Source organism: Tiliqua scincoides, chromosome 4 (assembly GCF_035046505.1).
Source record: "Tiliqua scincoides isolate rTilSci1 chromosome 4, rTilSci1.hap2, whole genome shotgun sequence".
Lineage (NCBI taxonomy): Eukaryota > Metazoa > Chordata > Lepidosauria > Squamata > Scincidae > Tiliqua > Tiliqua scincoides.
The window spans coordinates 22,846,553-22,874,233 of record NC_089824.1 but is presented as its reverse complement, the minus strand read 5'-3'; the positions used below and the strand labels follow the sequence as shown (position 1 = coordinate 22,874,233).

At 40.5% G+C, this 27,681-nt stretch overlaps 1 protein-coding gene across 2 annotated transcripts in view; it reads left to right on the top strand.

Moving 5' to 3' along the window:
- The window catches only part of ZFPM2 (zinc finger protein, FOG family member 2), a 422,481-nt gene that overhangs the window by 265,011 nt on the left and 129,789 nt on the right, over positions 1-27,681 (top strand). For both annotated transcript variants that reach the window (XM_066626503.1, XM_066626502.1), the window contains one exon: positions 4,336-4,447. In XM_066626503.1, the coding sequence (XP_066482600.1) occupies positions 4,336-4,447 (112 nt within the window). The remainder of the gene's footprint in view (positions 1-4,335; positions 4,448-27,681) is intronic.

The following is a 27,681-nucleotide window of genomic DNA, read 5'->3' as shown; positions in this document are numbered from 1 at the left end:
TAAGTAGTGACTTATCTTACCTGCTGTTTTTCCAGGTTCTCAGACCATCAGATCTATTGCAAGTGTTATTTCTGTATTTTAAGAGTTAGATGCTTACAGTTAGCAAGAAAACCATAGCCACTTAAATTATGGTTCTCTGTGTATTGTGTAATGAGGGTGGGGGAGGGTGGTGTGTGTAAGAACATAAGAACAGCCCCGCTGGATCAGGCTATAGGCCCATCTAGTTCAGCTTTCTGTATCTCATAGTGGCCCAGCAAATGCCCCAGGAAGCACACCAGATAACAAGAGACCTGTATCCTGGTGCCCTCCCTTGCATCTGGCATTCTGACATAGCCAGTTTCTAGACTGGCTGTGTGATTAATCTTAATTGCAAAGTGTACAATGACATTACTTAGGGCTATCTTTGTATAGCATTATAAGTGCAACAACAAAAATAACAGCCCAATCCTATGGTTCCCCCCACCATAGCATGCAAGCTGCACCAAAATATGTTGTGCTGAATGCTTTGATGGGGTGGGGGGGTCAGGAGGCTTGAGAGGCAAGAAAAAATATTTCTCCTTACCTCCCTGTAACCCTTACAATCACTTCTGATCCAATCCTTGGACCTGTGCCAGCTCTTTAGTTGGCACAAGGGTACAGAAAGAAGGCATATTGGTAGGAGATAGCATCCAATGCAAGTCACGTGCTTGGTTATGGGTTATGATACCCTACTGCAGTGTTATTCAAACTGTGCAGCTCGGCCCCTTAGGGTGGCACCAGGAACATAAAGGGGAGGCACGGGATGTCCTCTCGCAGTGATACAGTCACACCCCTGGGCAGAATACGAGCCCGCCTTCTGCCCGTCTTCTGCGCTTTTATTTAAAGCAAAAGAAACAGGAGTTGCTCAGCTGCGAGAGTGGCTGCTGCTGCCCTGCCCTCTTCCGAGCATGCTCAGCTTGCAGTCCTTAACCCTCACTGTTCCTTGTCTGGTTGGTTCCTAGTTCCCAGCCTGGGATCGCTTCTCATCAAAGTGAAATCTCTCTTTTCAACCCCCTCCCTCTTCCACTCCCCCCTTCCGATCTCCAAACCTTCCCACTTTCCTCCCCCTTCCCAAATAAAACACTTCCTATTTTACCAGTCACCAGGGGTCTTAAAGTTGTTTCCATACAGTTGGCAAATGGGGGGGGGGGGAGAGAAGCATACACTTTACTTGGCCAGGAGCAGAAAAAGGGTACTGTTTTTAAAGTGATTTATTAATCTTGTTGTTGGACTGAAGAGGAGAGGCTGTATTTTTAAAGTGATGAATCTTGCTACTATTTCAAGGGAATACTTATCAGCCATTGATGAAGTGATTGCCAGCCCAATCCTATCCACACTTTCCTGGGAGTAAGCCCCATTGACTCTAATGGGACTTACTTCTGAGTAGACATGCATAGGTTTGAGCTGTGTATCTTCTAGTATAGATGACAAATCAGCTTCCTAACCAAACCCTTATCAGTTCTGATATATTTTCATGGTCTATTTTTGTTTTCCCCACCAGCTGCTGGAAAAATTTAATTTCATTAAATTAATAAAGGGTTCAATCCTATCCAAGGAGAATGGGAGAAATGACTATTTGGATTGGGGTCCATAGGGGTGTGTGTGTGTGTAAAGTTGGTCAGACTGGTTGTTCACAAAGTTCATTTGATAAAACAATTCTATTGGTATGCTTACAAAGTTTAAAAAAATGAGTCCTGGACCAGACAAAATCTACCTACTCCAACATCCTGTCTCCAACAGTGATCAACAGCTGATCATTTATAAAGCATGTATATTGCTGTGTATTAATAATATATTTTTAAGATCTGTATTTAATTAATGATATGATTAATATAATTAATATTAATATATTTAATATTTCTGGCCGGTTCCTGTTTAATGATGTCACTTCCAGCCCTCAGGAACATGAAGGGGAGTCATGGCCCTACTGGGTTATGATACTATTATGTAGACCTTGTCTTGATACAGATGCATTTCACACAAACATGAGCAGTTGAATTAATGGGCAGCCCAATCCTAAGAAGCGCTGATACAGCCCGGCCATAGGAGGCAGCTGGAGGTCACCTCGGAATTTCCCCTTATCCTGCGTAAAGTCCCAGCCACCCCAAGGGGATTCTTGGTTCTGTGCCAGCTATTCAGGAAGACCATGTAGGGCTGCCCAGGTCAGTGATGAGGGTTAGGGTGCATCTGCCACCGCCACTAACCCCTCCCCCTCCCACGTTTTGAAAAAATTGAGAACCACTGCTTAGTTAGATATGTTCAGTGAATTTTTCCTGTTAATAGAGCTGTAATAACCTCAGGACTAGAACTCCCTCAGCTGGACATCCCAGGGAAGAAGAAAGACTGCAGAAAGAGAATTTCTGTAGAGAAAGTCACGGTCTGCCCCAATCCACTTAAACCTCCTGTAGGAAACCTTGGGTCCACATCTACTGCCATACTACTGCCCAAGTCTGCTGTTCTGCCCCTCTCCTCAAATTCCAAGGAATCTCTTGAGAACCCTGTGTGGAAGTGAACATCTGCCCTGTGTTGTCAGAGCCAGCGCTTAAAATTTTGGTTGAAGGTCCTGTAAGATAACAGACTCTTTTGAGGGTAGAGGCAGAATCAACTTCTCTAACTAGCAGACAAATTCAGAAAGATTTTCAGTGACCTTAGGATTCTTGCTGGAGCACCATCTGAGCCTTTCAGATCTTAGCATTCAGCTTCATTCCTTTGTTTTCTATTGAAGTTGTCCAAAGTCCTTCAAACTATAATGGCTCTACCTCCAATTGAGTTTCTGCCTTATATTGAAACTTATGTATTTTATTATAATATATTATATATTATATTATATCTTGTATGCCTTATATTGAAAGTTATATCTAGCAAAACTGGAACAGAATAGTAGCTTGGTTATTTCCAAGCAAAAGAACACCTAACTTCCTTACATGTTAGCTGGAAAAGCCTTCAAAATGCTGTGAATCTTTCTCTGTGATGTTGTATCATACCCATACCATGCAATTACTAAGTATAAATTTCATGAATACCTGTAATAAAATGTTGAAAGGCTAGAGTTTATAGCATAATAGTGTCAACGCACATCTCCCAGGTCTGTCTGTGCCAGCTATGCAGTGATACAAAGCATAATGTTATGTCAGCATTGTGGTCATTGTGCCTCAGTTTGAACACCTGTGTGTTGCTGCGGTGGCCCCGTGGGATTAGGCTCTGCATCTCTGCTTCCTACTTCTGGGTCAGTCATGGAAACTGTGAGAATTTCTTTAAGAAAGGGTTGGAGTTTCTTGAATCAGATTTTATCTAGGTTAGGGAGAGAAAAAAAACCTACTGGAATATTACCTTGAGACCCTTTTCATTGTACTCTGTACTCTGAGTCAGAGTTTCATGATGCTTGATATATAGGACAAGGACTGGTGAATGATAAATGTCTACACGACATTTCACTACCAGTAACTGTAAAGAATAGTGTTGATAAGCCTTGGTAAGTCCAGAACAGTTTATTTCTTGCATCTAAATTTTGCATTGAAACGAAGCACAAATAATTTGAGGGTATTTTTTTTTTACCCTTGCACAGAGTGAAACCCTTTGACGAAATGGTTTGTCTAATAAAATTGTCATTTTGCCTTTCTTGAACAAGAAGTGAGTGTATTTTTTTCTTTTTTCTTTTTGCAGTGGGGGGGGGGGAATGGTTTGAAGTCATTCTGGCTTCTGCTTTTACATTTCTTTTTGGAGACCATGCATGTGGCATTATTATCTCAATAAAAAATAAAGTTGTACATCAGCACTGAGTAAGAAAAAAAAGGAAGGAAAGAAAAAAATTACATTAGCCATTCAGAATAATTTCTCACTATAATATAAATGTTATCCAGGATAGTGCTTTGAAATGGATACTGATTCTTTAAATTCTTTCCTGTCTGTTTCAGGAAATAGTGAGATCCTTTTGATAATGAAGTACAATATGTCTAAAGTTCACTTCTAAACACTTGGCTCTTTTCTGTGAAAGTCATCTGCATTCCCTTTATAATTCTGAGCCACCAGAGATCTGCCTAATCTAGGTGATCTGATCCAGCACTATCATTCAGAAAAATCCTTGATAATAAGTCTGCTATTCAGATCTGTGAAGGCACTGAAGCCTTGCAGCTTGTGTTGTCTTCTTCCTCTTCTTCTTCTTCTTCTTTTTTTTTTTTAAAGTCCCAAGGCAGGGGAATAAGACCTTGGCTTATGGGTTTGGAGATTTAGTTGTTTGCAAATAAAATGATTATTACTATTATTATTCCTTAATCAACGCAAGCAAATGGCATCTGTTTGTTTTCATCCTTTCTCCAGAAGACAAAGGCTCCAGTCCCTATGGTGCTGACTGCTGGCCCCAAGTGGCTGCTGGATGTGACTTGGCAAGGAGTGGAAGACAACAAAAACAACTGCATTGTATACAGCAAAGGTAAACACAAGCTGATTTTTTTTTCCCTTCCACTTTCTTTGCAAGGAATTAATACAGTACTGATGAAAGAAGCCGGCATAACACACAGCAAAAAAAGACAGGGTGCAAATGAGAGCTTATGGTTCTTAATTCCTATATAACAGGAACTTATATAGTTTTCTTTCAGTTTCCTTTCAGAACTAAAGATAACTATTCCATTTTTTTTTAGTTGAAAGCATGTATGATCCATTATTATTAAAGTGGGTCAGATGCAGTCACTTGGTGTTACTGTTTAACATTTTAGTATTAATGAGGTGGACTTTTTTAAAGGTGTAGAGCAGACTGTGAGTTCAGACCCACCAGTGGTTCGCAAGCCAATTTTTGGTGGGTTGCGGAAAGTTTTTGAAACATTTTTTTTAAAACCTTGCAAGGACTCTTGTCTGGTTTATAGAAAAAAAAAAAAACAACTATTAGGTAATCTTCATACGTCCCAAATTAAAATGTCACATTTTCCCATTTTCTCTAATAATTGGTATTCTATAGATCACACGTGAATCCAGTTTTAGCTTTTTAGGCCTGGAAGTTCCTAATTGCACATCTTGCATCTTGTTCAGCCTTCTGGGCATCCTAGAATGACTGTAAAGGTTTGGGGAAACAGTCCTTGAACTTCATTTATAGGAAGAATCTAGCAAATATCTACACACACGTGCAAGATGTAAAGTTTCTAGCAGACTCAGGAGCACAGGACACTATTATTAATTAATAATTTATTATTAATAATAAGTAAAATATTATTTATTTCTAGATCTCTTTTTTTGTCTAGTGGGTCATGATAGATTATTGTTTTTAAAAGTGGGTCCTGGTGCTAAAATGTTTGGGAAGCCCTGACATAGAACTTTACATTCATTGTCTACTACATAAAGTTTCCATTATAAACCACTTACAATTCTGTGACACTTTTTGTGCTATATGAACAAAAGTAAGTCCTGGGATGCCTTCTTAGGAGCTTAGTTAAGTTGCCAGGGCTTGTACATATGCAGCAGTTCTTTGACTCTTGTTTTCTTCTAAGAGTAGCACCACATCAGAAACTGCATTTGAAATTCCCCTGAGTTTTAGAAGTGGTTCACCAGGTGGAGCAGGGGCTGCAAATGGGTAAAAAAAACAAAACACCACTGTGTATAGAGAAATTGCCACATCATACTCTGAATTGCAGCCGTAGTATATAACACCGAGTTCTGTATCTTATGACCCATTTCAGTCGTGATACCATTGGACATGTCAGATCCATACTGTGAGTAAATTTATAACCTGACTGGAATCTACATTGCTATACACCATGACAAGTGAGTTAGCCCCAACATCTGTTAAAAGGTTGCTGAAAATTGCATTTTCTGTAAAGTGTTTGGAAGAGAAATGTTCTGGTAATTGTTTTGAAATTATGTATGGTACACTGATAGGGAAAAAGTTGACTTACAGACTGTGCCAGCCAGCTTGTGTAATAATAGTTTCTTTGCTTTAATTAGCAACTTCATAATGTTATCTTGAACGTATGGCTGTTGCATGCCATAGAGTATATTATCACTTTCCACTGCAGTGATTCCCAAAATGATAGGCTGGGACTACCTTGTGGATATTGTGTGTGGATTACCATGTGGCTGTCAATGGTCACGGGTAGATGTTGGCAGTAACCTTGCAGACTTCAGTTGAATTAAGTAGCTTTACTCCATGCAGAGTTGCACCCATTTTTACACAGCATGGGGTAACGAATGGGAAGTTTCTGAGTTGGTAGGACGTGCCTGACAGGAGAATACAAACCAACGGCAAATCAAATATATCAGCTAGTTCAGCCTATTCAAGTAAAAGTTTGGAAACCATCTCTTATTAAATTAAGGCCCCGATCCTATCTCCCACCAGTTTACTAAATGCCACAGTGTCAATGGAGCACCTGCTGCATCCTATGGTGGCAGGGCCAGACCTGGGGGTGGTAAGTCAAAATATTGCTTACTTGCAATATTGCTTACTTGCCTCCTGATATGCCAGCTAACTGCCAATGGGTCTGCTTAGACCTTTGCCTGCTAAATAATAATAGCTGGCATAAGTATGAGAAGTCTCAGGGAGCAGGTCTTGAAAAAGGTGATAGGATCCAATCCAACCCTAAACTACCCGTACTGCCACTTTTCCTTCTCTGGTGCAACCTGCAGCCTGGGTGAGATGTTGGCATGTGCATGGGTCCTCTGATTGTTTGCACCAATTGTCTCGTAGCTCATAAGAGTGGTGCCCATTTTGTGGCACTGCACTGGCACTTATTGGCGGCTGATCGGGCTGCTTATGTAACATGCCATTGGGGCCACCCGTGTCATTTCTGCTCATATCAGGGTCACCTTGTTCAGTACTTGGAGGCCTGAATTTTAAAAGAAAAGTTGTAAATTCAGCCTCCATTACCAACATGGTAGATTAGAATCCTGTTACCTGGACCCTCAGCACATTAAAATATTTTTTTTTTTCTTTAGCCTTTTCAATTAAGCTCAGGTTGCAAATGCTGTAAATCCCTAGTCTCACTGCTTTGTGAATATTTCAGAAATTGCACAACTCCAGAGCAATTTATTTTAAGTTTTTATTCCTTACCAACAAACCCACTGAGATGAAAGATTTGTTTGCTAAGGCAACCTAGTGACCATTTCTGCATACAACCACCCAGGCAAATAAGCACCCATATCACTATATTAACATACAAAACACTAATCATAACATCAAAGGCTACTAAAACTTACTAGAAACAATTACAACTTGTTCCTATAATCACTGCAATTTGTACACTTATAAGAGGATTGCCTTTAAACTGCTACAAGCCTTTGAAAACTGGAACACTGAAAACAGGGAATTTGCATGTTTAAAACAAGTAGTTACACACCAGGGTCTTACTCATTCTTCTTATTATAATTACAAAACACCAATAAATTAATTTTGTAACCTGAAAATACCTGCTTTAGTTAAGAAAAAGGCCCAGGCCTAAAAGGAAATGAATCTGTATCATTTCAGAGTTTATTCCGACTTGTTATTCTTTCAGGAGAAAATAGTACAATATTTTTATGCTAATATCTAGTAGGGTTATTATAGGCATGAGAAATTGCAATTAATTTTGAAAAGCATTAAGTATTGTTTTTATAAGAACTTTGCTGCAGCTTTCCAAAGCAGAACTTCAGCCTACACATATTAAATGGAACAGAAATCTTGAATGGTCATAGCTGAATATTTTCTTCACCAGTCTTATGAACTTCGTTTCATGCTTCCCTTCTACCTCTTCATTCACTCATATTTTCCACCAGTTACTATAAGTGAAGCATGAAGAATATCTAGAACAGTGGTTCCCAAACTCCTCCAAAGGAGTTAGGACTGCTGTGAGTTGTTGCGGGGCTGGGGCAGGAGTAGGGATGTGTGGCCCCAACAGCACCGTAGCAGTTGCGGTGCCACAGGGACCCAGGGACATCTCCGCATACCTGGGGACATCCTGCAGCCTCCAGGAGTGTCCCAGAGGCTTACAGCCACCTCTGTAACCCTCCTCACAGCTGCAGTGAGCTCCATTCTGCTCTTGGAGGTCACTTCCGGTTTGCAATCACTCAAACTGGAAGTGAGCTCCAGTACCAGACTGGAGCTCATTGCAGCTGTAGCTGTAAGCCTCTGGGACCCTCCAGGAGGCTGCAGGACGCTCCCAGGTATTTGAAGATGTCCCTGGCTCTGTTGTGCTGCAGGTGTCAGGGACCCATTCCTGGGCCACTCCACTTAAGGAGGAATGACCCATCTCCAGTTCCCCTGCTGGGGTGGTGACCAATCGGTTTTAGAACTGTTGATCTAGATTGGTTCTGTTGGTTTCCCAAGGAGGAACAAATTACACATAGCTATGCACTGAAATGCAGTTGGTGCTGTACATTAAGAGATAAGTTGGTGGAAACATTTACAATAATACTTAGCTTTTGTCTGGCTTTACTGGGCATTGAAGACACTGCATTTTGATATTGTTCTTACAAAAATCTTGCAAGATAACCGTTAGCCCCATATTCACCTGGGGAGTTGGGGCTGAGAGATTTATCTGTGGACCCAGTAAGTTCAGGGTTCAGACAGGGGAAGTCCTGACTTGCAGTTCAGTCACTTACAGCCCAATCCTATTTGAATGCTGCACCAGTAGCACATGGGTGCCAGCATGACATCAGTCATATCCTAAGTCCATCCAGGCAACTCCATGCAAGTACATTGCTCCCAGTAACACCTCCAGCATATGTGGAAACCCTGACACAGCCCATCACCCTTTTGCTTGGAAAAAGGCTGGGCTGAGTCACAAGGGTTGTCTCAGCTTAAACAAAGCAGGTGCTGGCAGCTCATTCCACACAGGCCCAGGCTGGGAGCCAGCCAGGACATATTTGAACCCAGTTATTTACCCTAATTAGGATGACACTCACTTTTGCATGACAGCAGCTTATGAAGTGTTTGACTAGAAACTAGAAATGGTGACTTGTGGTATTAAATGCTTGTGCATAAGTTTGCTTCCTCATACAAAACCAGGGAGAAAGCTAGCCTAGAATTCCTCCTGAGCATCTAGATCTCTGTCTTTATAAAGTTATTAGTATGCAGGCATATGTAGACATGTTGTTCCCCAACTGCAAACAGAAATGATTTTGGTTGTTTATACAGCGCCACCAATGTAAATGGTGTTTTACACAGAATAAAAATAGAGGTCCCTGCCTGAAGAAATTTCAGATCTAGAAATTAACATGAGGAAAGCAATAATACATGGGAAGGGGGATGGAAGGAGGGGTAAACAGGGAATGCAGGTGCAGTAGTTAAGTATGCATAATTGAAACTTAGTTACAACATGGAATGAGGACTAAGGGCCTAATCTTACGCAGGCTCACCGCTGGCGTGCACTCACCATTGGCGTGCAAATGTGACATTTGCGGGTGTTGGCGCTAGTGCAGTGCCGGTTGGACAGCGCTGTTTGGAGGCTGGCGATCTGCTGCCAGGCACTTTGTGTGAGGCGCCTGGCGGCAGAGAAGTAAGTCGGAGGCGGGAAGGGGATGTTCTGGGGTGGTGGAGAAAGTGTGTCGGGTAAGGAGCAGGGCGGAACTCTACTGGATCCAGAGCCCCATGTTGAGCCGCATGGCCCGATACGAGGCTTCTTGATTCTGCATGGCTAAAGAGCCACCGCAGAGTAGAATAGCCCCATTGTGGGGCTATTTCCTTTACTGAGGGGAAAGGGATGAATGTGCCCTTCTCCTAAGTTGCCGCCAGTGGCTGCCTGGTTGTGCTCAGGATGCCATGGCAGCCTTTCTTGGTGCTGCGGCATCCCAGCGCACCGGGCAGCTCAGGATTGGGCTGTAAGGCTGCAATCCTATGTACACTTACCTTGCAGTAGGTGGAGATTCATTGAGTAGAGTGGGACCTCTGACTAGACATCAGTAGGATTGTGGTGTAAGGCATAATGCCTTGGGAAGAAAAGAGTTTTCAGATGGATTTGAAAGTTGTGATAAAGGCCTTCTGGGAAGTAGCTCCAGGTATAAAGGGTGAAATTGAAATTGTTTGAGGAAGCACATCTTTAGACAGTGGAGTGTGGTGACAAACCTTTTCATGCTACCATAACATCCTTAAAAAGTTAGCCACTATTGACATGATAGTGCAGGCACACACACCCATGTTGGCAGGTGATAGGTTCCTGCTGCTACCATGGATACTCAAAACTACAGATAGCAGCAACCCCTACTCAAATCCCCCTTCCCGTAGTGCTCATAATTCATCTCTCTTCATTTGCAAGAGGCAGCCTTTTCTTCCTTTTGTTTTGGAATAGGAAGCAAACAGGGAGAACTTGTTGTTAGAGGAACGACACGGGAGGCAACAGTGAGAAAGTTAATGGAAAGTGACAGCAGAGGATTTCCTGTTAACCTTCTTACTATTACCTCCTGCAGTGTTCCTCTAGTAGCTATGAGTCTAGGTTCTCAGTTTTTGCTTTTTGTCCCCCACCCCCACCCCCCAAAAAGGAAGAAAAAGCTGCCTTTGGAAAGTGTATGCAAAGAAAGAGAGGTGAGTTTTGAGCGTGACGGGCATTTGAGAACTGCGTGGATTTGGGATCCGTGGACACAGGGGGATGCCTGTATATTTAAAGAAATTGAAATATGCAGAAATTCATTGTAACAAGATGTGCTGATGGCCACTTGGCCTTAAAGAGAATTAGGCAAATTCATGGGGGATAGGTCTGTTAGTGGCTGTAGGCCATGTTAGCTACAATAAATTATACCTCCATGTTTTGATGCAGTATGCCACTGAATAAAATAGGGTGCAATAGCAGGGGGAAATGTATTGCCTTCAAGTTCTGCTTATAGATTTTCTGGAAGCATATGACTGGCTACTGTGGATGATGGACCAGGATGAACTAGGTGGACTAGGGGTCTGATCTATCAGATCTTTTCTTGAATGAATATGAAACATGAGTAACATCTGAATGTGTGGATTGTGCATTGAAAAAAAACATTGCATTTTTGGTGGGTGAGGAGTTTGAAAATATGTGTCTGGTGCTAAATCTGTAGTGGCCATTTGACACTTGCAGTTCATCACCTGATGCTTCATTACTAAATCGATGACTGTGTATATCTGTCATGTGAACAAGGACTGAGATTCTGCCATATTGGAAATAACATTTCTTTTACTCCAGAATATTTCATCTTAAAATGGTAACTACTTTGGCCTAGATGTTGATTAATATCTGACCACAGTTACCACCTTTGCCCAATAGATCTCAACCCCTGTTAACTGGGCAAAGAGGCAACATTAAAAATGGTGGACCTCTTATATTTAGCAAGGAGAGAGCATCCCTGTTCATTATCCCGGTTCACCCCAGCACAGTGTCTCTTCTACTGGCTGTTTGCTGGTGATTTTTCTGCTTTGTTTTAGATTGTGAGCCCTTTTGGGACAAAGGACCAATTATTTATCTATTATAAAGTATTTTGTGAATTTCTTTTTTGATGAAAAGTGGTATATAAATATTTAGTGCTCACTAAAATTCTAAATATGGGGAAATATTGCATCTCTCATTTCTCATGGTCCAAGTGGAATGAGATGCATTCCATATTTAACTCTATATTCTGTACTTAACCCTTTATATGAATGTAATAGCTTCAGGGTGACACAACATAATAAGTTTTCATTGCAATCATGTTTGTTTTAATAAGATCTAGCTTGTTGTAAAGATAGATCTGCTTTACCTGCTGAAGGTGATCTTACTCATATTCAGAGTGTGGTGGTGTTGTGCCAGCTGGATAATCTTTGGAAAACAGTTATTTTTTAGTTAGATCAGAATAAAATGATTCTGTTAAGTAGCACTAAAAATTGAAATGAAGGTGTTGAAAAACAGTGTGCGTGTTGGTATTTCCATGGCAATGTCATCCCCATCAAGGAGGCAATTTGCAGTCAAAAGGGTTGGTAAGTACCATTCTGGGTATACAGGATGCAGCAACTGGTTGTATAAGGTTTTATAGTCTATTTATTGGAGGATTAGTCCACAAGGATAAGTTGAGGATGGGAAGATACAACAGGAGAAATGGGGCATCCAACACCCTTGTTGGGTTTCTTCACCCCCTCAATTCTTCCGGAAGAGTTCCCCTGGCTGGGGCTCCCTTAGTTGGAGGTTCACCGGCTCATCTCTGAAAATGATCAGTGTGGGTGTCACAGATCCCAACACAACTAGTACCAGAGAAGTTGTTCCAGGTCTTAAGATGGGGTATTCCCATTTGGGGGCAGGAGCTGGCTCCAGTTGCACCTTCTGATCAGAGATGTGGCTATAGCTCTGGTTCTTAACTGGCTCCTGGTCTTCAAGAGTGTGGGTGCTCAGAGCCCTTCCTGGGATAGAGCCCCTACTAGGATAGAAGGCTTCCTCCTCAGGTAGTGGCTGCTCTGTAGCCCTCTCTGATCCGTTCTCTAGCTCAGTGGTTCCCGCACTTTTTTGAATAGCGACTCCCTTGATCTATTGGGCCATTGGCTGTGGCTCCCCATTAGGGCTACAATCCTATACATTGTATAGGGCAATGGGGGTTTTTCACTAGGATTCCATGGCTCCCTTGGCTGCTTTCCACAGCTCCCTGGGGAGCCATGGCTCACATTTTGGAAACCACTGCTTTAGCCTTTTATGGTATCTGTCCTCCTCTCTCCACCTCTGGCCTTTCTTGCTATCTTCCTTTTTCCTCCTGGGCTTCCTCATTCCTGCATTTCCATCATTTTTTCTTCAACCTGCTGGCTCTCTCCACTTTTCCTTCTCTTGCATGTGTTGCTCTTGTCCAGCTTCTTTCTTCTGCTTTCATCTTCCTCTTTCTAGCCACTTTTGCCACTTTTTCCTCTTCCTCTTTCCTCTTCCTTACTTTCTCCACCACTCCTGTCTCTGGTCTAGTCCTTTTTAAGGGCTGTCTAGCCCTTCCTCCCAGCCAAGTGCTTACAGCTGGCGCTTCCCAAGCTCTTGTGCTGCTGTTTGCTTTATTTGGCCAACTGGCACCTTGTAATGACATCACCATGTATGTTCCCACTCCTAGTCTCTTGGTGAGCAGTTTGAGCAAGAATCAAAATTGGATTCAAAGAAAGAAAAGCTTTCTTAATAATAATAATAATAATAATAATAATAATAATAAATTATTACTACTACTACTACTACTACTACCCCGCCTTTCTCCCCGAAGGGACTCAAGGCGGCTTACAACAGGTTAAAACAGATTCTTAAATTTTATTGTTAGTTGTGCACTAGATAAAAATTGTCAAATGGAAAGTACTGCATGAACTGAGCAGCAAAGAAGTGCAATTAATAACCTATTTACCATCAATGAGCATTTTAGCTGATTTTTCCCTTTTATAGAATCTTTTTGTAACATTGGTTTGAAGTGTAACAGCATGCATTTTAAAAAATAACAAAACTATCCATCTATCTTTATGCTGATAAAAGCATATTCTGTTTGAATACCTTTTTGGTGATAGCTTAAACATTGTATAACTTTTAGACATCTAGTTTAATTTCCATAACAACTATCCAAATTTAACTCCTGAAAAATAAAACTATAAAATTAAAGCATAGTTATATTTTCATCCAAGATTAAATTAGTATCATTGTAATGCTATTGATTGCTTAATTATGGTTAAGCAAACCAGCAGAGTATGAGATCATGTGTGACCTCTTTCACTTCTTTTGGACCATGAATTCCCTCTCTCAGGCTTCATCATGGTTGTCTGTTATGTTAGCTATTGACTGAAGGCAGGTCTAAGCAGGTACCCTACTTAACTCAGGATCTGAAACTAGTTTTAAACTGTGGTTTCAGATTCTAGTTAGCCCTAATTTCAGATAGTGTAAGAGTTAATTATTATTATTATTATTATTATTATGGTGAGGGATACTCATATTGCAGAGGAGCTGGGGAGGTGAACGTATGACCTTCTTATCCATTCCTGATTGCTTAACTATGATTAAAAGATTGGTAGCATTTTGACCACTTTAGTTCTTTTGACGGTAGCCAGATGCAGCTGTAGAATTATAGAATAGAAAAGATGAACCGGATGTTACTTTGCTAACTCTTCCTGCAGGAGGGAAATAGAGTTCAGGAGCAGCAAACCTAGTACTTCCCTCTGTCTCTTTCATCTGGGGAACTGCAGTACTATGGCAGCCACTAGTCCTAGTCTAATGGTCATCTAAACAAGAAAATGACTGTAGCAGAGGAGGATGAGAGCTTTCATTTATCATCTAGTGGTTCTTCTGGAGGGAAATAGGTCTGTAGCCCAGGTGAGTGAGAAAGAACAAACCACATGACTGCCATTAATGAACGACATGCTGGGCTTGTTAATTACTGCTCTTTGGTTAACAGTGTAAAGAAACAGACTAAAGGAAAACTAGAGAGACATGGAACAGAACAAAACTATGTATATTAGTGTGCATGTGCATATAGATGCTTGCACATTCAACATGCATTTATATCTTATCTAAATAATGCCTTTTTATATTAAATGGGTATGAATATTGTATGTTTGGTGGCATTTGTAAAAGAGGGTGCCTGTAAAAATATTTAGCAGTGGGAATTATAAAATCATAAGGCGATTAAGTTAGCTAGTTGTGAAATTCTAATATTGCTTTTTAAATGACTTCAGGATATAGGAGGTGCTAAGGTTATTATCTGTTATCAGGAATACAGCGGAATTGTACAACTGGATAATAACTAAACAACTGACACAATGTAAAATTACATTATCAGTGTGTTAAAACAAAATTGCGCCCTAAAGGAGTCTACATGCCAGCTCAGAGCTGCAGTGTAATTATGCTTAACTCTGATAATTAAAATACAACGGAGATCAACAGAATCATTTTCATTAAGAAAATTATTAACGATGGTGGTATAACAGTAATTGATTGCAGAGCACCACAGGATAACTCCATGCAGTAAAAACCAACATGTTTAATATATGTCTGAGACCACTTCAACATAGCGTGTAAGGGTGAGAACATCTGAAATTAAGATAGAACTGGACTGGCACTGGAAACCAAAGATCATAAAATGGCTGCTTTGAAAAATACTTAAAAAAAAAGAAAGAAATTCCAGTATCTTTCAAGAATAGTTTGAAACCAGGAATGACTGAGTGCTGTAGGAAAAACAGCCATTTGCTGAATCAATTGCACCACAGAAGAAAGCAGTGCAAATATTTCTCAAGCCTTCTGTCATGTCTTTCATGTTCCACACTGGTTGGTTTTATGCTTAAGATCATGATTTACTGATACTATTTTATTTTCTATTCAGCCTCAGCAAGTTGTTTATGCCCTTAGTTATTATTGAGATGATGCCGAAGAAAGCATTTGTGCTTTCCCCACTGCCGTTCAATGCACGCTTAATGAAATGTGGGCAGATAATTCCATACAAATAATAATTGATAATTGGCTTGAGAGTGGCGATTTATGTGTGGCCTCACATGCTGTAAAAAAATTGTTGAAATCCTCTCCAACTGAAATCTGCTATCTCTGCATGCTAGAGATTTTTTTTAAGCCTCCATATTTTAGGAGGGCTGGAGGAATGTGCTTTCCTCTCCTCACCCCTGTACTTTTCCCTGTGGTCTCATGTGTTTTATAAATTGTAATCTATATTTGCCAGTATCAGATTCTTATTGTAAAACATTTAGAAAAATAGTTAAGTATAACATCATCATCATCATCATCATCATCATCATCATCATCATCATCATCATCATCATCATCAATAACTAGGTATTTATATACTGCCTTTCTGGTCATCGGATTACAAATCTGACTTTATTCAAGGTGGTTTACGTAGACAGGTGTTTCTAAATCCCTCAAGGGGATTTTTACAACCATAGAGGTTCTCTCTTTCAAGAACCAACAACATTTCAGAATGGATCTTCCTGGTTTGGTCTCACTTCTGGCCTCTAGTTCTCCCACGCAGGCTGACAAGCAGCTCCATCTCTCACTTGGTGGGCAGCCAAGACGCTTCTTGCTCACACCAAGAGCAGGTGGAATCACTCAGCTGTGTTTGTCAGCTGCTTCAATGTCTCGCCATTCTCAGCCATTCAGGGAGCTGCTGGTGTCCTCAAACTGGTGACCTTCTGATGTTATCTTCGGGCTAACGGAGGCTCTACCCTCTAGACCAGACCTCCTGCCCAAATAAACAAACATTGTTATTGTTGTTATTGCAACATCAACTGTAGCAGTAAGAACAAATATGGATAAAATACATGCTTGAGACAAACATGCTTGTCAATCAAACACAATTTGTTTTAAGCCCTGGTCCCACAAGGGCCTTTTTCCCCCTCCTACAATCACAGTGTCAAATGAACCCAAACATGCATATGTATGAAGGGAGTTATCCATAAAATGTTGCTGTTCAAACCCATTATAATGAATGAAAGTTCTGGAGGAGCTCATGGATAGCACCAAGGGTGAAATTTGTTACATGCCTACAATGAATATTTAACAACTTAGAGTCCATTCCAGATCTTTGCATGCCAGCTCACTGTCGGTGCACACTCTCGGTGCAGAGAGGTAAGTGGGGGCATGAGGGGAGGGGCAGTCTGGGGTGGGCAGAAAGTGACAGAAGGTGTGGTGAGGAGAAGGAGCAGGGCAGGAGGGATCAGTGGAGTTCAGTTCCACCAGGTCCAGAGCCCTCTGTCGGCCCTCTGTGGGACCAGGCCCAATACAAGGCTTGTTAATTCTGTGGCAGCTCCGTAGCTGCCACCGAATTGAGTAACCCCATTGTGAAGCTACTTCTCTTGGGGAACGAATGGCCCCTTTTCCTGAGGAGCCTCTGGCAGCTTCCTGGTGCACACAGGATACTGCAGCAGTATATTTGGCACTGTGGCAGCCCTGCATACTGGGCAGCTGAGGATTGGTCTGTTAGCCACTACTCATTATGTGAACAGCAAGATGGCCAAGTTTGCAGATGACACCAAACTTTTCCAAATGGTAAAGATCAGAAGGGATTGTGAAGATGTCCAGCATATGTGCAACCTCCCGATTTTAGAAGTAGGCTACCTCAGAATGCTAGATGTGAGGGAGGGCACCTGGATGCAGGTCTCTTGTTGCCTTGTGTACTTCCTGAGGCATCTGGTGGGCCAATATGAGGTACAGAAGTAGATGGGCCTTTGACCTGATCCAGCGGTGCTCGTCTTATGTTCTTAACTAACAATACATTTTTCAATAACTTACTCACGCAAAGTCAATTGGTAGAGCATTTTTAACATTCTTCCACTTGAAATTGCAGGTCTGAATACTTCCCAATTTAAAGGTCTTTGAAACTGCATTAGGAAAACTAGCACATGCAGGAGAAAAGTTTTACCTTAAGTCCTATCCTTGATATGCTACTTTTTGTATTAAGGTGGGGATCAGGCTAAGTGAACAATCGTCTTCTGTGCCTTTAAATGCTACAGTTCATGAAGGACTCTACCATGGAATTTTGCTGGATTTGTAGATCAGCTCTAATTTTCAACCAATATTTTAACAGTATTGTAAGTCAACTGAACTACCCCATTATTATTATTATTATTATTATTAGTAGTAGTAGTAGTAGTAGTAGTAGTAGTAGTAGTAGTAGTAGTAGTAAGAATTAAGTCTCAATCCCATTGGGCCCTGCTACATGGAACATGCACTGGCAGCAACTGCTGTAAAGCGCCCATAGAGCATGCTGCAGCAGTGTGCTGAGTAGAAAGCTGTCTGAGCACCACTAGAAAGGCTGGAGCCTTTCCGTGCATGTCGGGGAATTGCTGGTCATTCACCAAAGCAGGTAAACCAGCAGGAGGGGGCGTGGAGGGATAGAATGGGGGCAAGGAGGCTGTGGGAGGAGGTAATCCAGCAGCAATGGTGTGTGCTGGATCCTATTACCTCCATTTTCAGCCTTCCCGCTCCCTTTCTCTCCTCAGTGAAATTGCCTCAGAAATTGCTCTCTGAGGAGATCCATTGTGGACTGGGGGGCTTACAGAAGTGTAAGGAGATTTAAATTCCCTTTCCCCTATATTGTCTCTCAATCCTCCTCCTCCACCACCACCCCAAATACTGCACACCCATTTTTGGTGTATCTGCACCTGCAGGTGGGGGAAAAGAGAACAGGTGGCTGTCCCTTTTGAAAGTCTAAAATGCTTGAAATATAATAAATTGCCACATTTTTATAGCTTGATATAAGACATTAATGATATCTGTGTTAATTTGGTACAGATATGGCAAAAATTGAATTTCAGGTCTGAAAATGAGTTTGACATTTTGAATGACAGGAAGTGATGCATGTGTTTTCAGTTGCATTTTAATAAAAAAAAATCAATTTAAGTTACCAAATTTGGGGGTGCTGAGACTTCTTTTCAGATCCTGAAGTTTTTAGTCTTCTACTTCACAAAATTAAAGTTCAGTATGACAAATTAAAAAATATGTTTATTGATTATTTTTCAGGCAACACACAAAAAATAAACTCACTTTGATCCAATTCAACGACCAAGAAATACTGTATATAAATACTGGATTTATTATTATTATTATTATTATTATTATTATTATTATTATTATTATTATTATTGAATCTGCTAACTCCCATGGCCATGTTCCATAGATGAATTGATACATTTGTACCCTCTGATATGTCTCTCCCCCCACAGATGCCTATGTGCCTTTGTGATGCCTATTAGCACTTTTTCTTTGATGAACCAAGAATGACTACTTAATGGCCTAGAGCAGTGGTTCTCACACATTTAGCACTGATACCTACTTTTTAGAATGAGAAACTTGTCAGGACCCACCAGAAGTGATGTCATGACCAGAAGTCACATCATCAAGCAGGAATATTTTTAACAATCCTAGGCTGCAATGCTACCCACACTTACCCAGGAGTAAGTCCTATTTACTAGCATTGTTAAAAGAATACACATAGTAGCTTGTTAAAAGTACAGGTCTGTAACATTTCCCCAAATACAGTCACATACCATGGTAGCATCAAGTCTAATATATTCAAAATAAAATATTGTAATGAATGGGGACCCACTTGAAATTGGCTCGCTACCTGACCCACAGTTTGAGAAACACTGGCCTAGAGCAATGGCTACTCATTTTTTTGAAACAATTGTCCTGGGTTCACTGATTACCAAGTTCATGTTTTTAAGGGAGCAGGAAATCCCTTCCAGCTTCATTGAATCTGTTGTAACCAGTCTGAGTTTAGCAGAAGGAAAACTGACTTGTTTTCTCAGCCTTGAAAGTATACACATATATTTCAACTTCATATAATTATAAGAGGTATAAAATATGTACTTATAACAGTTCATATCTGCATAATTCACTGGCGCTAAAGATACTGGGCCAAAGCAGTACTAATACTAGCAAAATACAGCTATATGCCTTCGTTTGTTGTAATAAAGGACAGGATCTCCAGTTGAAAACAATTGGTCATCTGACCAAAACATAGATAGCTAGTTAACCAGTTATAAAATAGCTAGTTGGCCATTCTAAAATTATATCAGAATTGACTAAACATTCTAAAGAATTACTTTTTTGAAATGGTAACATAAGTATGTCATGCTATCACCATTTCTTGTCTAGTTAACAATAAAACAGAGGCTCTCAAAATGTGTCTTTTGAGGTTTTCTGAATTTAAATTCTTAGTATGTCACATCTTAGGCTACAATCCTGTGCACACTCACCTAGAAGTAAGCCCCACTGAACTCAATGGGTCCTACTTCTGAGTATACATGCATAGACTTGTGCTGTTAAAAGTGAGATTTCATTGGCTTCAACATGCGTAGTGATATATCTTCTTTTCTTGAGCTTATATCTTACAATTTCTGTTTTCTGTGTTCAACACTTATACAAAGTGACCTTAAGCCAATGCACCACAACCAGTCAGATGTACACATGGTCATATGTGTAAGTCTCTGACTTTATTCGAATTCCACACATCAAAGTGCACAGGTGAGTGGATGACCCCTGAGAAATTTTGCTACTCATATCAACATTCATTTTGCTCTAAACTTTATCAATAATTTTGCTGAAGCAACAACATTTATATTTGCCTGAACATTTCACCTTAGATGAAATTCAAGAATGGCTGTGAAACCTACCTTAAAAATTTCAGCCGTCTTATTGAAAATCTGTTTTGTTTCCATTAAAATTCCTTTTATATTGTCCTTGTTCAGGAACTTTTACACTGTCCTCACAATTTTACTTAGGCCAAAATTTGGTGACAAGACTAGCTGGATTGGATTTATTTTTATTTTATTTATTTAGGTGCACAGTGTGATTCCCTCCCCCCCTTAAAAGTAAAACATTATTTTGTAAATCTTGAATCTATAGGACTCTTCAGGATTGGGGAAACTATCATCCTCACACACACTTTACTTCCCAGGGAAGTTGCTGTTTTTGTCTTCTGTGCAAAGCAACATAAGAAAAAAAACACAAATTTGCTGAGCCACACATTTCAAGTTGTCGACAACCCCATACATGAGAAAACAGAAGAAAATATATATGCACTCTGACTTGTCAAAAGGCTTTCACCTTATCTTGAGAGACTGTCAGGGCAGGAACATCATGGAATGGACAGGAGTCTATTAAATTAATAAGCTGCTGGATGGTGTCTGGAGAGTTATGATGCTCCATAAATCCAGTTTGATCATGGTGGACAAGGTTTAAATCTGCAGACTTCTAATACACATCCAGTTTTTGGATTGAATTTGAAGTTTTGTGCTGCAGACACAGAGATAGTCCTGCAGCTTGTGAATTAAGATTTATCTTTTTTTCCCTCTCATAGCATTTTTTTTTAAAAACAGGGCTTGACAAAAATGAAAGCACCTTAGGGATCCTGGCAAATGTTACTGCTTGAAATGAAAGAGCTGTTGTCAAGGTGAAACCATGACCTAGAAGCCTAATATCAAACCTTGGTCATTCTTTTCAAGCAGCCCCATCAGAGTAGAGAGCAAAAGGTCTATATGAAATGAAACAAGGATGAATCTATCCATAGCCTATTTTATAGTGATTCCTGTCAAGTGCTCTTACTTGGAGCTTATGACACAAGGGGAAATGAATGTTGGCAGGTGTACTTTGTAAGAAATAAAAGGGGAAAAAACTGGGAATTTATTCTTCACTGATTGCTGTTGCTGCAGTACAGGGCTACTGTATTGTTTGCCCTCCAGATACCCAGCCTGGTTTTAATAATTAAGAGAATAACTTTGTCATATTATTTGCAGTGATTACTAGTTCCCAAGGAAGATTAGTGGAAAATGTTAAAAAGCAACCTAGGTGTTGAACGTGAACAGCTACATGAATGCATGGAACAAAACATTTAAATCCCCCTTATACGTATGTGGTCTCTAGCTGATTACAGATCTTCAAGAGAGGAAAGGAAATTTACATGGCTGCCCCTGGTGGAAGTGCTTTGAGGTTTGACTTCTTGGGGAGTAAAGCTGACATCAGCCATTGGTACCTGGAAAATGCCATCAATTCTGCCTAAACAATGGGGCAATTGGGCAATTTCTCATTTGGGTTAAATTGCTTTTAAGCTATAATTGTGTTTGAGGATGCCAATTAATTAACTTTAACTGGATCAAATATTGTTGGAATACTAGGACAACTCTGGTAAATGTATTTTAGATTAGATCATTGTAGTACAGTTTCCAGTTATTTCAATGCATCATAATTAGGATATAATATGGTTAATGATAATTATTAATTCTTAGGATGTTTATATCAATCTTTCTGTCCTGATCAATAGACAAAGAAGTGAAGGGCAGTTAAAACATGTGTATCAGAAGACTAAAAGCTCATAGTATTCTTCACAGTAATTCATAGATTGATTAAAAATTAAGAGACTTGCTTTGTGTGCATGCTTTGTTTTGAAAATGATTTCTCTTTCACACATATAGTTTCATACGCTAAACATTTACACTGGAGTGGTTCAATTGGCTTTTGTAGGCTGTTCTGGAGTAAATGTGTTGTAGGCTGTTGGGTAATATTGCAGTCTACAGCTCAGTTAAGCAAAAGTATTTGTATTTAAGCTGATTGAATCCCACTGAAATCGATGGCAATAAACTGGTTTAAGTTCAATTACTTTGGCTTAACTTGGTGCAGGATTGGACTGTCAGTCATGTTCCTAGCTTTTTGCTCACTAGCTGCATTGAAAGTCAATACCTAGTAGAATGTTACATCATAAACAACAAAGGAAACATGTTTAGTGCTGACAACCCACAGGTTCTAATAAGTCATGAACCAAATTCGTACAAACTATGACATATATTCTAGAAATTATGGGATATATCGATACTGTTTATATCTTAATTCTTTGGTTTCTGAGTATTGAATACAAATATGTGTAAAGCAGCTCAAGATTTACTGCCTACCCAAATCACCCCCCATCAATGCAGCCATGCCAACAGAGTGCATGCTGTATCTGTGAGAAGGAGGAAGTCAGAAAGATTAAGTGATAATCTAATACTTTGAAAAGGTCAACAGGAATGTGGATGTGGGAGAACTCATGGACATTTTGTATCTGGACTTTCAGAAGGTGTTCAACACGGTCCCTCACCAAAGGCTACTGAAAAAACTCCAGTCAGGGAATTAGAGGTCCTCTTATGGATTGAGACCTGGTTGAAGACTAGGAAACAGAGAGTGGGTGTCAATGGGCAATTTTCACAATGGAGAGAGTTGAAAAGCGGTGTGCTCCAAGGATCTGTCCTGGGACCGGTGCTCTTCAATCTTTTCATAAATGACCTGGAGATAGGGTTGAGCAGTGAGGTGGCTAAGTTTGCAGATGACACCAAACTTTTCCGAGTGGCGAAGACCAGAAATGATTGTGAGGAGCTCCAGAATGATCTCTCCAAACTGGCGGAATGGGCAGCAAAATGGCAGATGCATTTCAATGTATGTAAGAGTAAAGCCATGCACATTGGGGCAAAAAATCAAAACTTCACATGTATGCTGATGGGTTCTGAACTGTCTGTGACAGATCAGGAGAGAGACCTTGGGGTGGTGGTGGACAGGTCAATGAAAGTGTTGACCCAATGTGCGGTGGCAGTGAAGAAGGCCAATTCTATGCTTGGGATCATTAGAAAAGGTATTGAGAACAAAACGGCTAATATTATAATGCCGTTGTACAAATCGATGGTAAGGCCACACCTGGAGTATTGCATCCAGTTCTGGTCGCCACATCTCAAAAAGGACATAGTGGAAATGGAAAAGGTGCAAAAGAGAGCGACTAAGATGATTACTGGGCTGGGGCACCTTTCTTATGAGGAAAGGCTACGGTGTTTGGGCCTCTTCAGTCTAGAAAGGAGACGCCTGAGGGGGGCATGACTGAGACATACAAAATTATGCATGGGAATGAGAAAGTGGATAGAGAGATGCTCTTTACATTCTCACATAACACCAGAACCAGGGGACATCCACTAAAATTGAGTGTTGGGAGAGTTAGGACAGACAAAAGAAAATATTTCTTTACTCGGTGTGTGGTTGGACTGTGGAACTCCTTGCCACAGGATGTGGTGATGGCATCTGGCCTGAATGCCTTTAAAAGGGGATTGGACAAGTTTTTGGAGGAAAAATCCATTATGGGTTACAAGCCATGATATGTATGTGCAACCTCCTGATTTTATTAATGGGCTATGTCAGAATGCCAGATGCAAGGGAGGGCACCAGGATGCAGGTCTCTTGTTATCTGGTGTGCTCCCTGGGGCATTTGGTGGGCCGCTGAGAGATACAGGAAGCTGGACTAGATGGGCCTATGGCCTGATCCAGTGGGGCTGTTCTTATGTTCTTATGTGAACTCTAGTTGGCTTACCAAAAGGAAAGCCTTCACTGCTGCCATGGGTCTCCTTGGATCTACACGGATCTATGCCTGCTTTGCAGGTGTAAGTTCAAGGCATGTAATGGCAGTAAGGGAGACAAATGGGGTTAGATATCAGCACAATTCCACCCTGCCCAGGATAGCTCCCGATCTTCGCTTTCCCAACCATTTTCAACCCCTCCGCCATTGCACTTACTTGTGCTGGTCTGGCAGTGGGGCCTGTTGCAGCATTGTGCATGCCACCACAAGCCATTTAAAGGAGCAGAATTCTGTTCCACTACCATAAACCCTTGCACATGCCGATCCAATCCCAGATGGTAGTGGGCCATAAGTTTCCTACAAGTGAAGTAATGGCTTATAGGAAACTTTGTTTCCTTGAAGTTTCCTAGAAGCCTCTAGGAAAGGCTTGTAGGAAATCATTATCCATTTTGTTCCATCTGATTTTGTTCTACCTGCATGTCCAAAAATAACCCTTGAGTTCTTGTACTGAATAGTGAAAGCACCTGACAACCCCAAGTTAAGATGGCCCAGTTAAGATGCCTCTTAAATCTGCTAGCACTAGCTCAATAGGCAGCCCAATCCTGTCTTTGGCCTATAGCAGTGGATCTCACAATCTATCATTGTAAGTCCTTGTGTAGTACCACGAGAAGCACGCCTCTGTTGTGCATTGTGGGCTGCCAGTGCGAATGCCAGAGGCTCTGTGTGCACATGCCAATGGCTCAAACAGACTATACTGGAGCCTGGTAAGGTGGCAGCAGGTTATGGTTGTTTGGGAGAATTTATAGCGCTGTAGCCAGGGAGACAGACCAGGGACAGACTGCACTTGCTCCCGGTGTGGAAGGGATTGTCACTCCCGGATTGGCCTTTTCAGCCACACTAGACGCTGTGCCAGAACCACCTTTCAGAGCGCGATACCATAGTCTTTTGAGACTGAAGGTTGCCAATACTATACAATACTATAGCGCTGTGGATTTTATTGGTTTTTGTTTTGTTCTGGAAGTTTATCTGCTCTTTAAAAAAAAATCTTTTTAAAGGTTTTAAAACAGAAAAAGCTGTCTGCTTGCTGAAGTGCTACTTCTGAAAGCACAATGTTCCTTCTATTCATTAGGAAGCTTCCATTTCCAGAGTGAGGTCCCAACAGTGGAAGCACTACCCAAGGAATAGCACTGATTCAGAAAAGTAAATCTGATATTGACTGTCCCGGCTCCTAGTCTCATTCTTCAATGCCATGCAATTAATCAATCTAATTTTCTCCTTGGATGCATGGTATTTTTGTGATGTAGTTTGTGTGCTACAAATATGATGCAGCACAACTTTCATTTAGGTGCATGAGCATCATGCAGTGTTTATCTGGGTTACATTAGAAGACATAGACTTAACCATGATCCTTTCCCACACATAGGGCACAATCCTAACCAGGTCTGCTCAGAAGTAAGTCCTATTTTGTTCAATGGGGCTTACTCTCAGGAAAGTGTGGTTAGGATTGCAGCCATAACCTTTCATCAAATATAATATTATGTTAATATGTGATGAATAAATATTGTTCATCAAGAATACCTATTCTGAGAGAAGATGGTAATGGACAAAAAGCAGCAAAAGGGAATTTTGGGAATTCAAACTTGTTTGCATGTTTTAGAAAACTGAAGGACACAACAAGATTTTGTTCAATAGTTTTTAAAAACCTTGCCCCATCTTCCATGAGGCATTTGAGAACAAAGTCTGATAATATAGTGCCTTATAATATAATGTTCATAAACAACAGAATGATTATGGTTCTGCATAAATGTATTATTGGATACATTACAGATACATAACTAGACACTTGGGGAAAAAAGATTAAAACAAAAACAGTATTTTTATTTTTTTTTAAGATACATACAGGAATCATTCACAGGGACAATTGACTGATATGCCCTAACCTTCAACTCTGAAACTGTGATGAACTTAATGGGGTTGATCTGTTAGCTGAAACAAACATTCAGAAATGTTGGAACGGAAGCGTATGAGACATGAGGGAGTAAACTGTGTCTTTAGCCAGCTAACAAGTACACTAATGTTGTGTGATGGGCAACTGCAGTTAATATGTGACATAAAAGGAAGGAAACACACTCTTGCATAAGAGTGCACATTAAAGCTCTGCTGTAACAGCCGAACAAAAGCCTCTTAATGATGAACTATTTTATAGAACCTAGCAAAACCTCTTTTATACTGGGGTGCATGACTTTTAATAAATCTAAATGGTCAGCTAAATGATTTCAGATCATTTGTACATTGACTCTTTAAAGATTGAATAAGGTTTATATTCAATCGAGTTATATTTATTATAAGATTGAAATGTTAAACTGTTTCTACATAAACAGGTTTTTTTAATGAAAAGGAAGAAACCAGATCTAAAATGCAGTTCCTGTGCAGTATCTCTCTTTGTGTATCTCCCAGGCCTATTAAAAATGTTTTATAATTAAGAAGTATTTGCCACTTTGAAAAATAGTATCATTTACTTTTCTCTTTTCTAAAGGGGACTTAAAATACTATGAGCTGGTCCTTTGTAAGTGAGGTTATTAAAAAAAAAAATTAACCCACTCAGGGTCAAGCTAGATACATTAACAGCTCAATCCTATGCATATCTACATAAACCATGTAAGTCCCATTGTGTTAAATGAGATTTACTCCCAGGAAAGTATGGATAGGATTGCAGCCTAAAACACACAATCTGTCTTAGAAGACAAACAAAAAAACCGAAACAGTTTGTGTATGGGGGGTGGTGGTGATCTGATTCAGTTCAGGACCATGATGTGGGGTGGAGAGCATAGCTCCCCCCTAAACAATGGATCTGACAAAAATTGCCCCTAAACTGCTGTTTGCCCCCAGAAGGACACACCTTAGTGCCAATAACATCTTGCCTTTGCGGGCAAATGGCTGTTTTGGGGCAGGATTTTCCGCCAGACTGTAGCATGGTTAATCCACTCAGAGTTCCAGTTTGGATCAGACCTTCCTGCAGTTGCTATTAAAAAACAAACACACACCAAACAAGACAGCTAGGGATATGCTTAATGCCCCATCTAGTTTGATCCTTAGTTATTGGCTAGAGATCTGACATTGTGAATTGACATTGTTGAGCTGCTTATGTGGCAGTTACCAAAGGCCCAGAGCCATTAGAAAGGCCCCTTGCTGATCCCTGAGACGAATTCTGAACCTTTGTTTTCATGTGTGGTGGCACAGTATGTCTGTCATGACCCACCCAAGTAGAGGGGGAGACAGCCGTGGAGGGCAGTTTGAAGAGGGCCTTCTAAAATCTGAACTCAACCCTTTCTGGTTTGTCAATAGTATATCTCAGAGGTTCCCAAACTTTGGTGTTGTGACAGCTGGGCGGTGGCAGCGATGGCAGTAAGGTGATTGCCACAATCATGCTGCGGTTGCAAGGAAACTTTTTTTTGTTTAAACAGAAACCAGTGGTGAAAGGAAAAATCTCATAGACAAGACCTCCATAGTACTGAGCATTTTTGTCAAGGCTTCGCTTGAATGTTATGGTATTTGTGTGGTAGATATGGTGCTCTGCTTCTCCACATATAAAGCCTCCCATTAATGTATGAATTTGATGAAGGGCAATGTAACTCTTGTCAACAAATGCTGAATACTGTAGTATACATGCATGTACACACACAATTAGCCTGAATCTTTAGTGTTATTTTTCAAAGATGGTCTGAAACAGCATAGTGATCTAGTGTGACTGTAATCAGCTTCTTGTTATTTTATGTTAAAATATGTTAATGAACAGAAAATGACTACGGTGCATGATTTAGATCGGCTTTGTATTTGGGATCCAGACTCTGATCTCACGCTAAACTTGTCTCCAATTCACTTTCTTCTTATAGAAGGTTCAAAATTCAATCCTTAGTTATAAGCTGTTGATATTCAAATTTCTTACAGTGAAGACTGGGT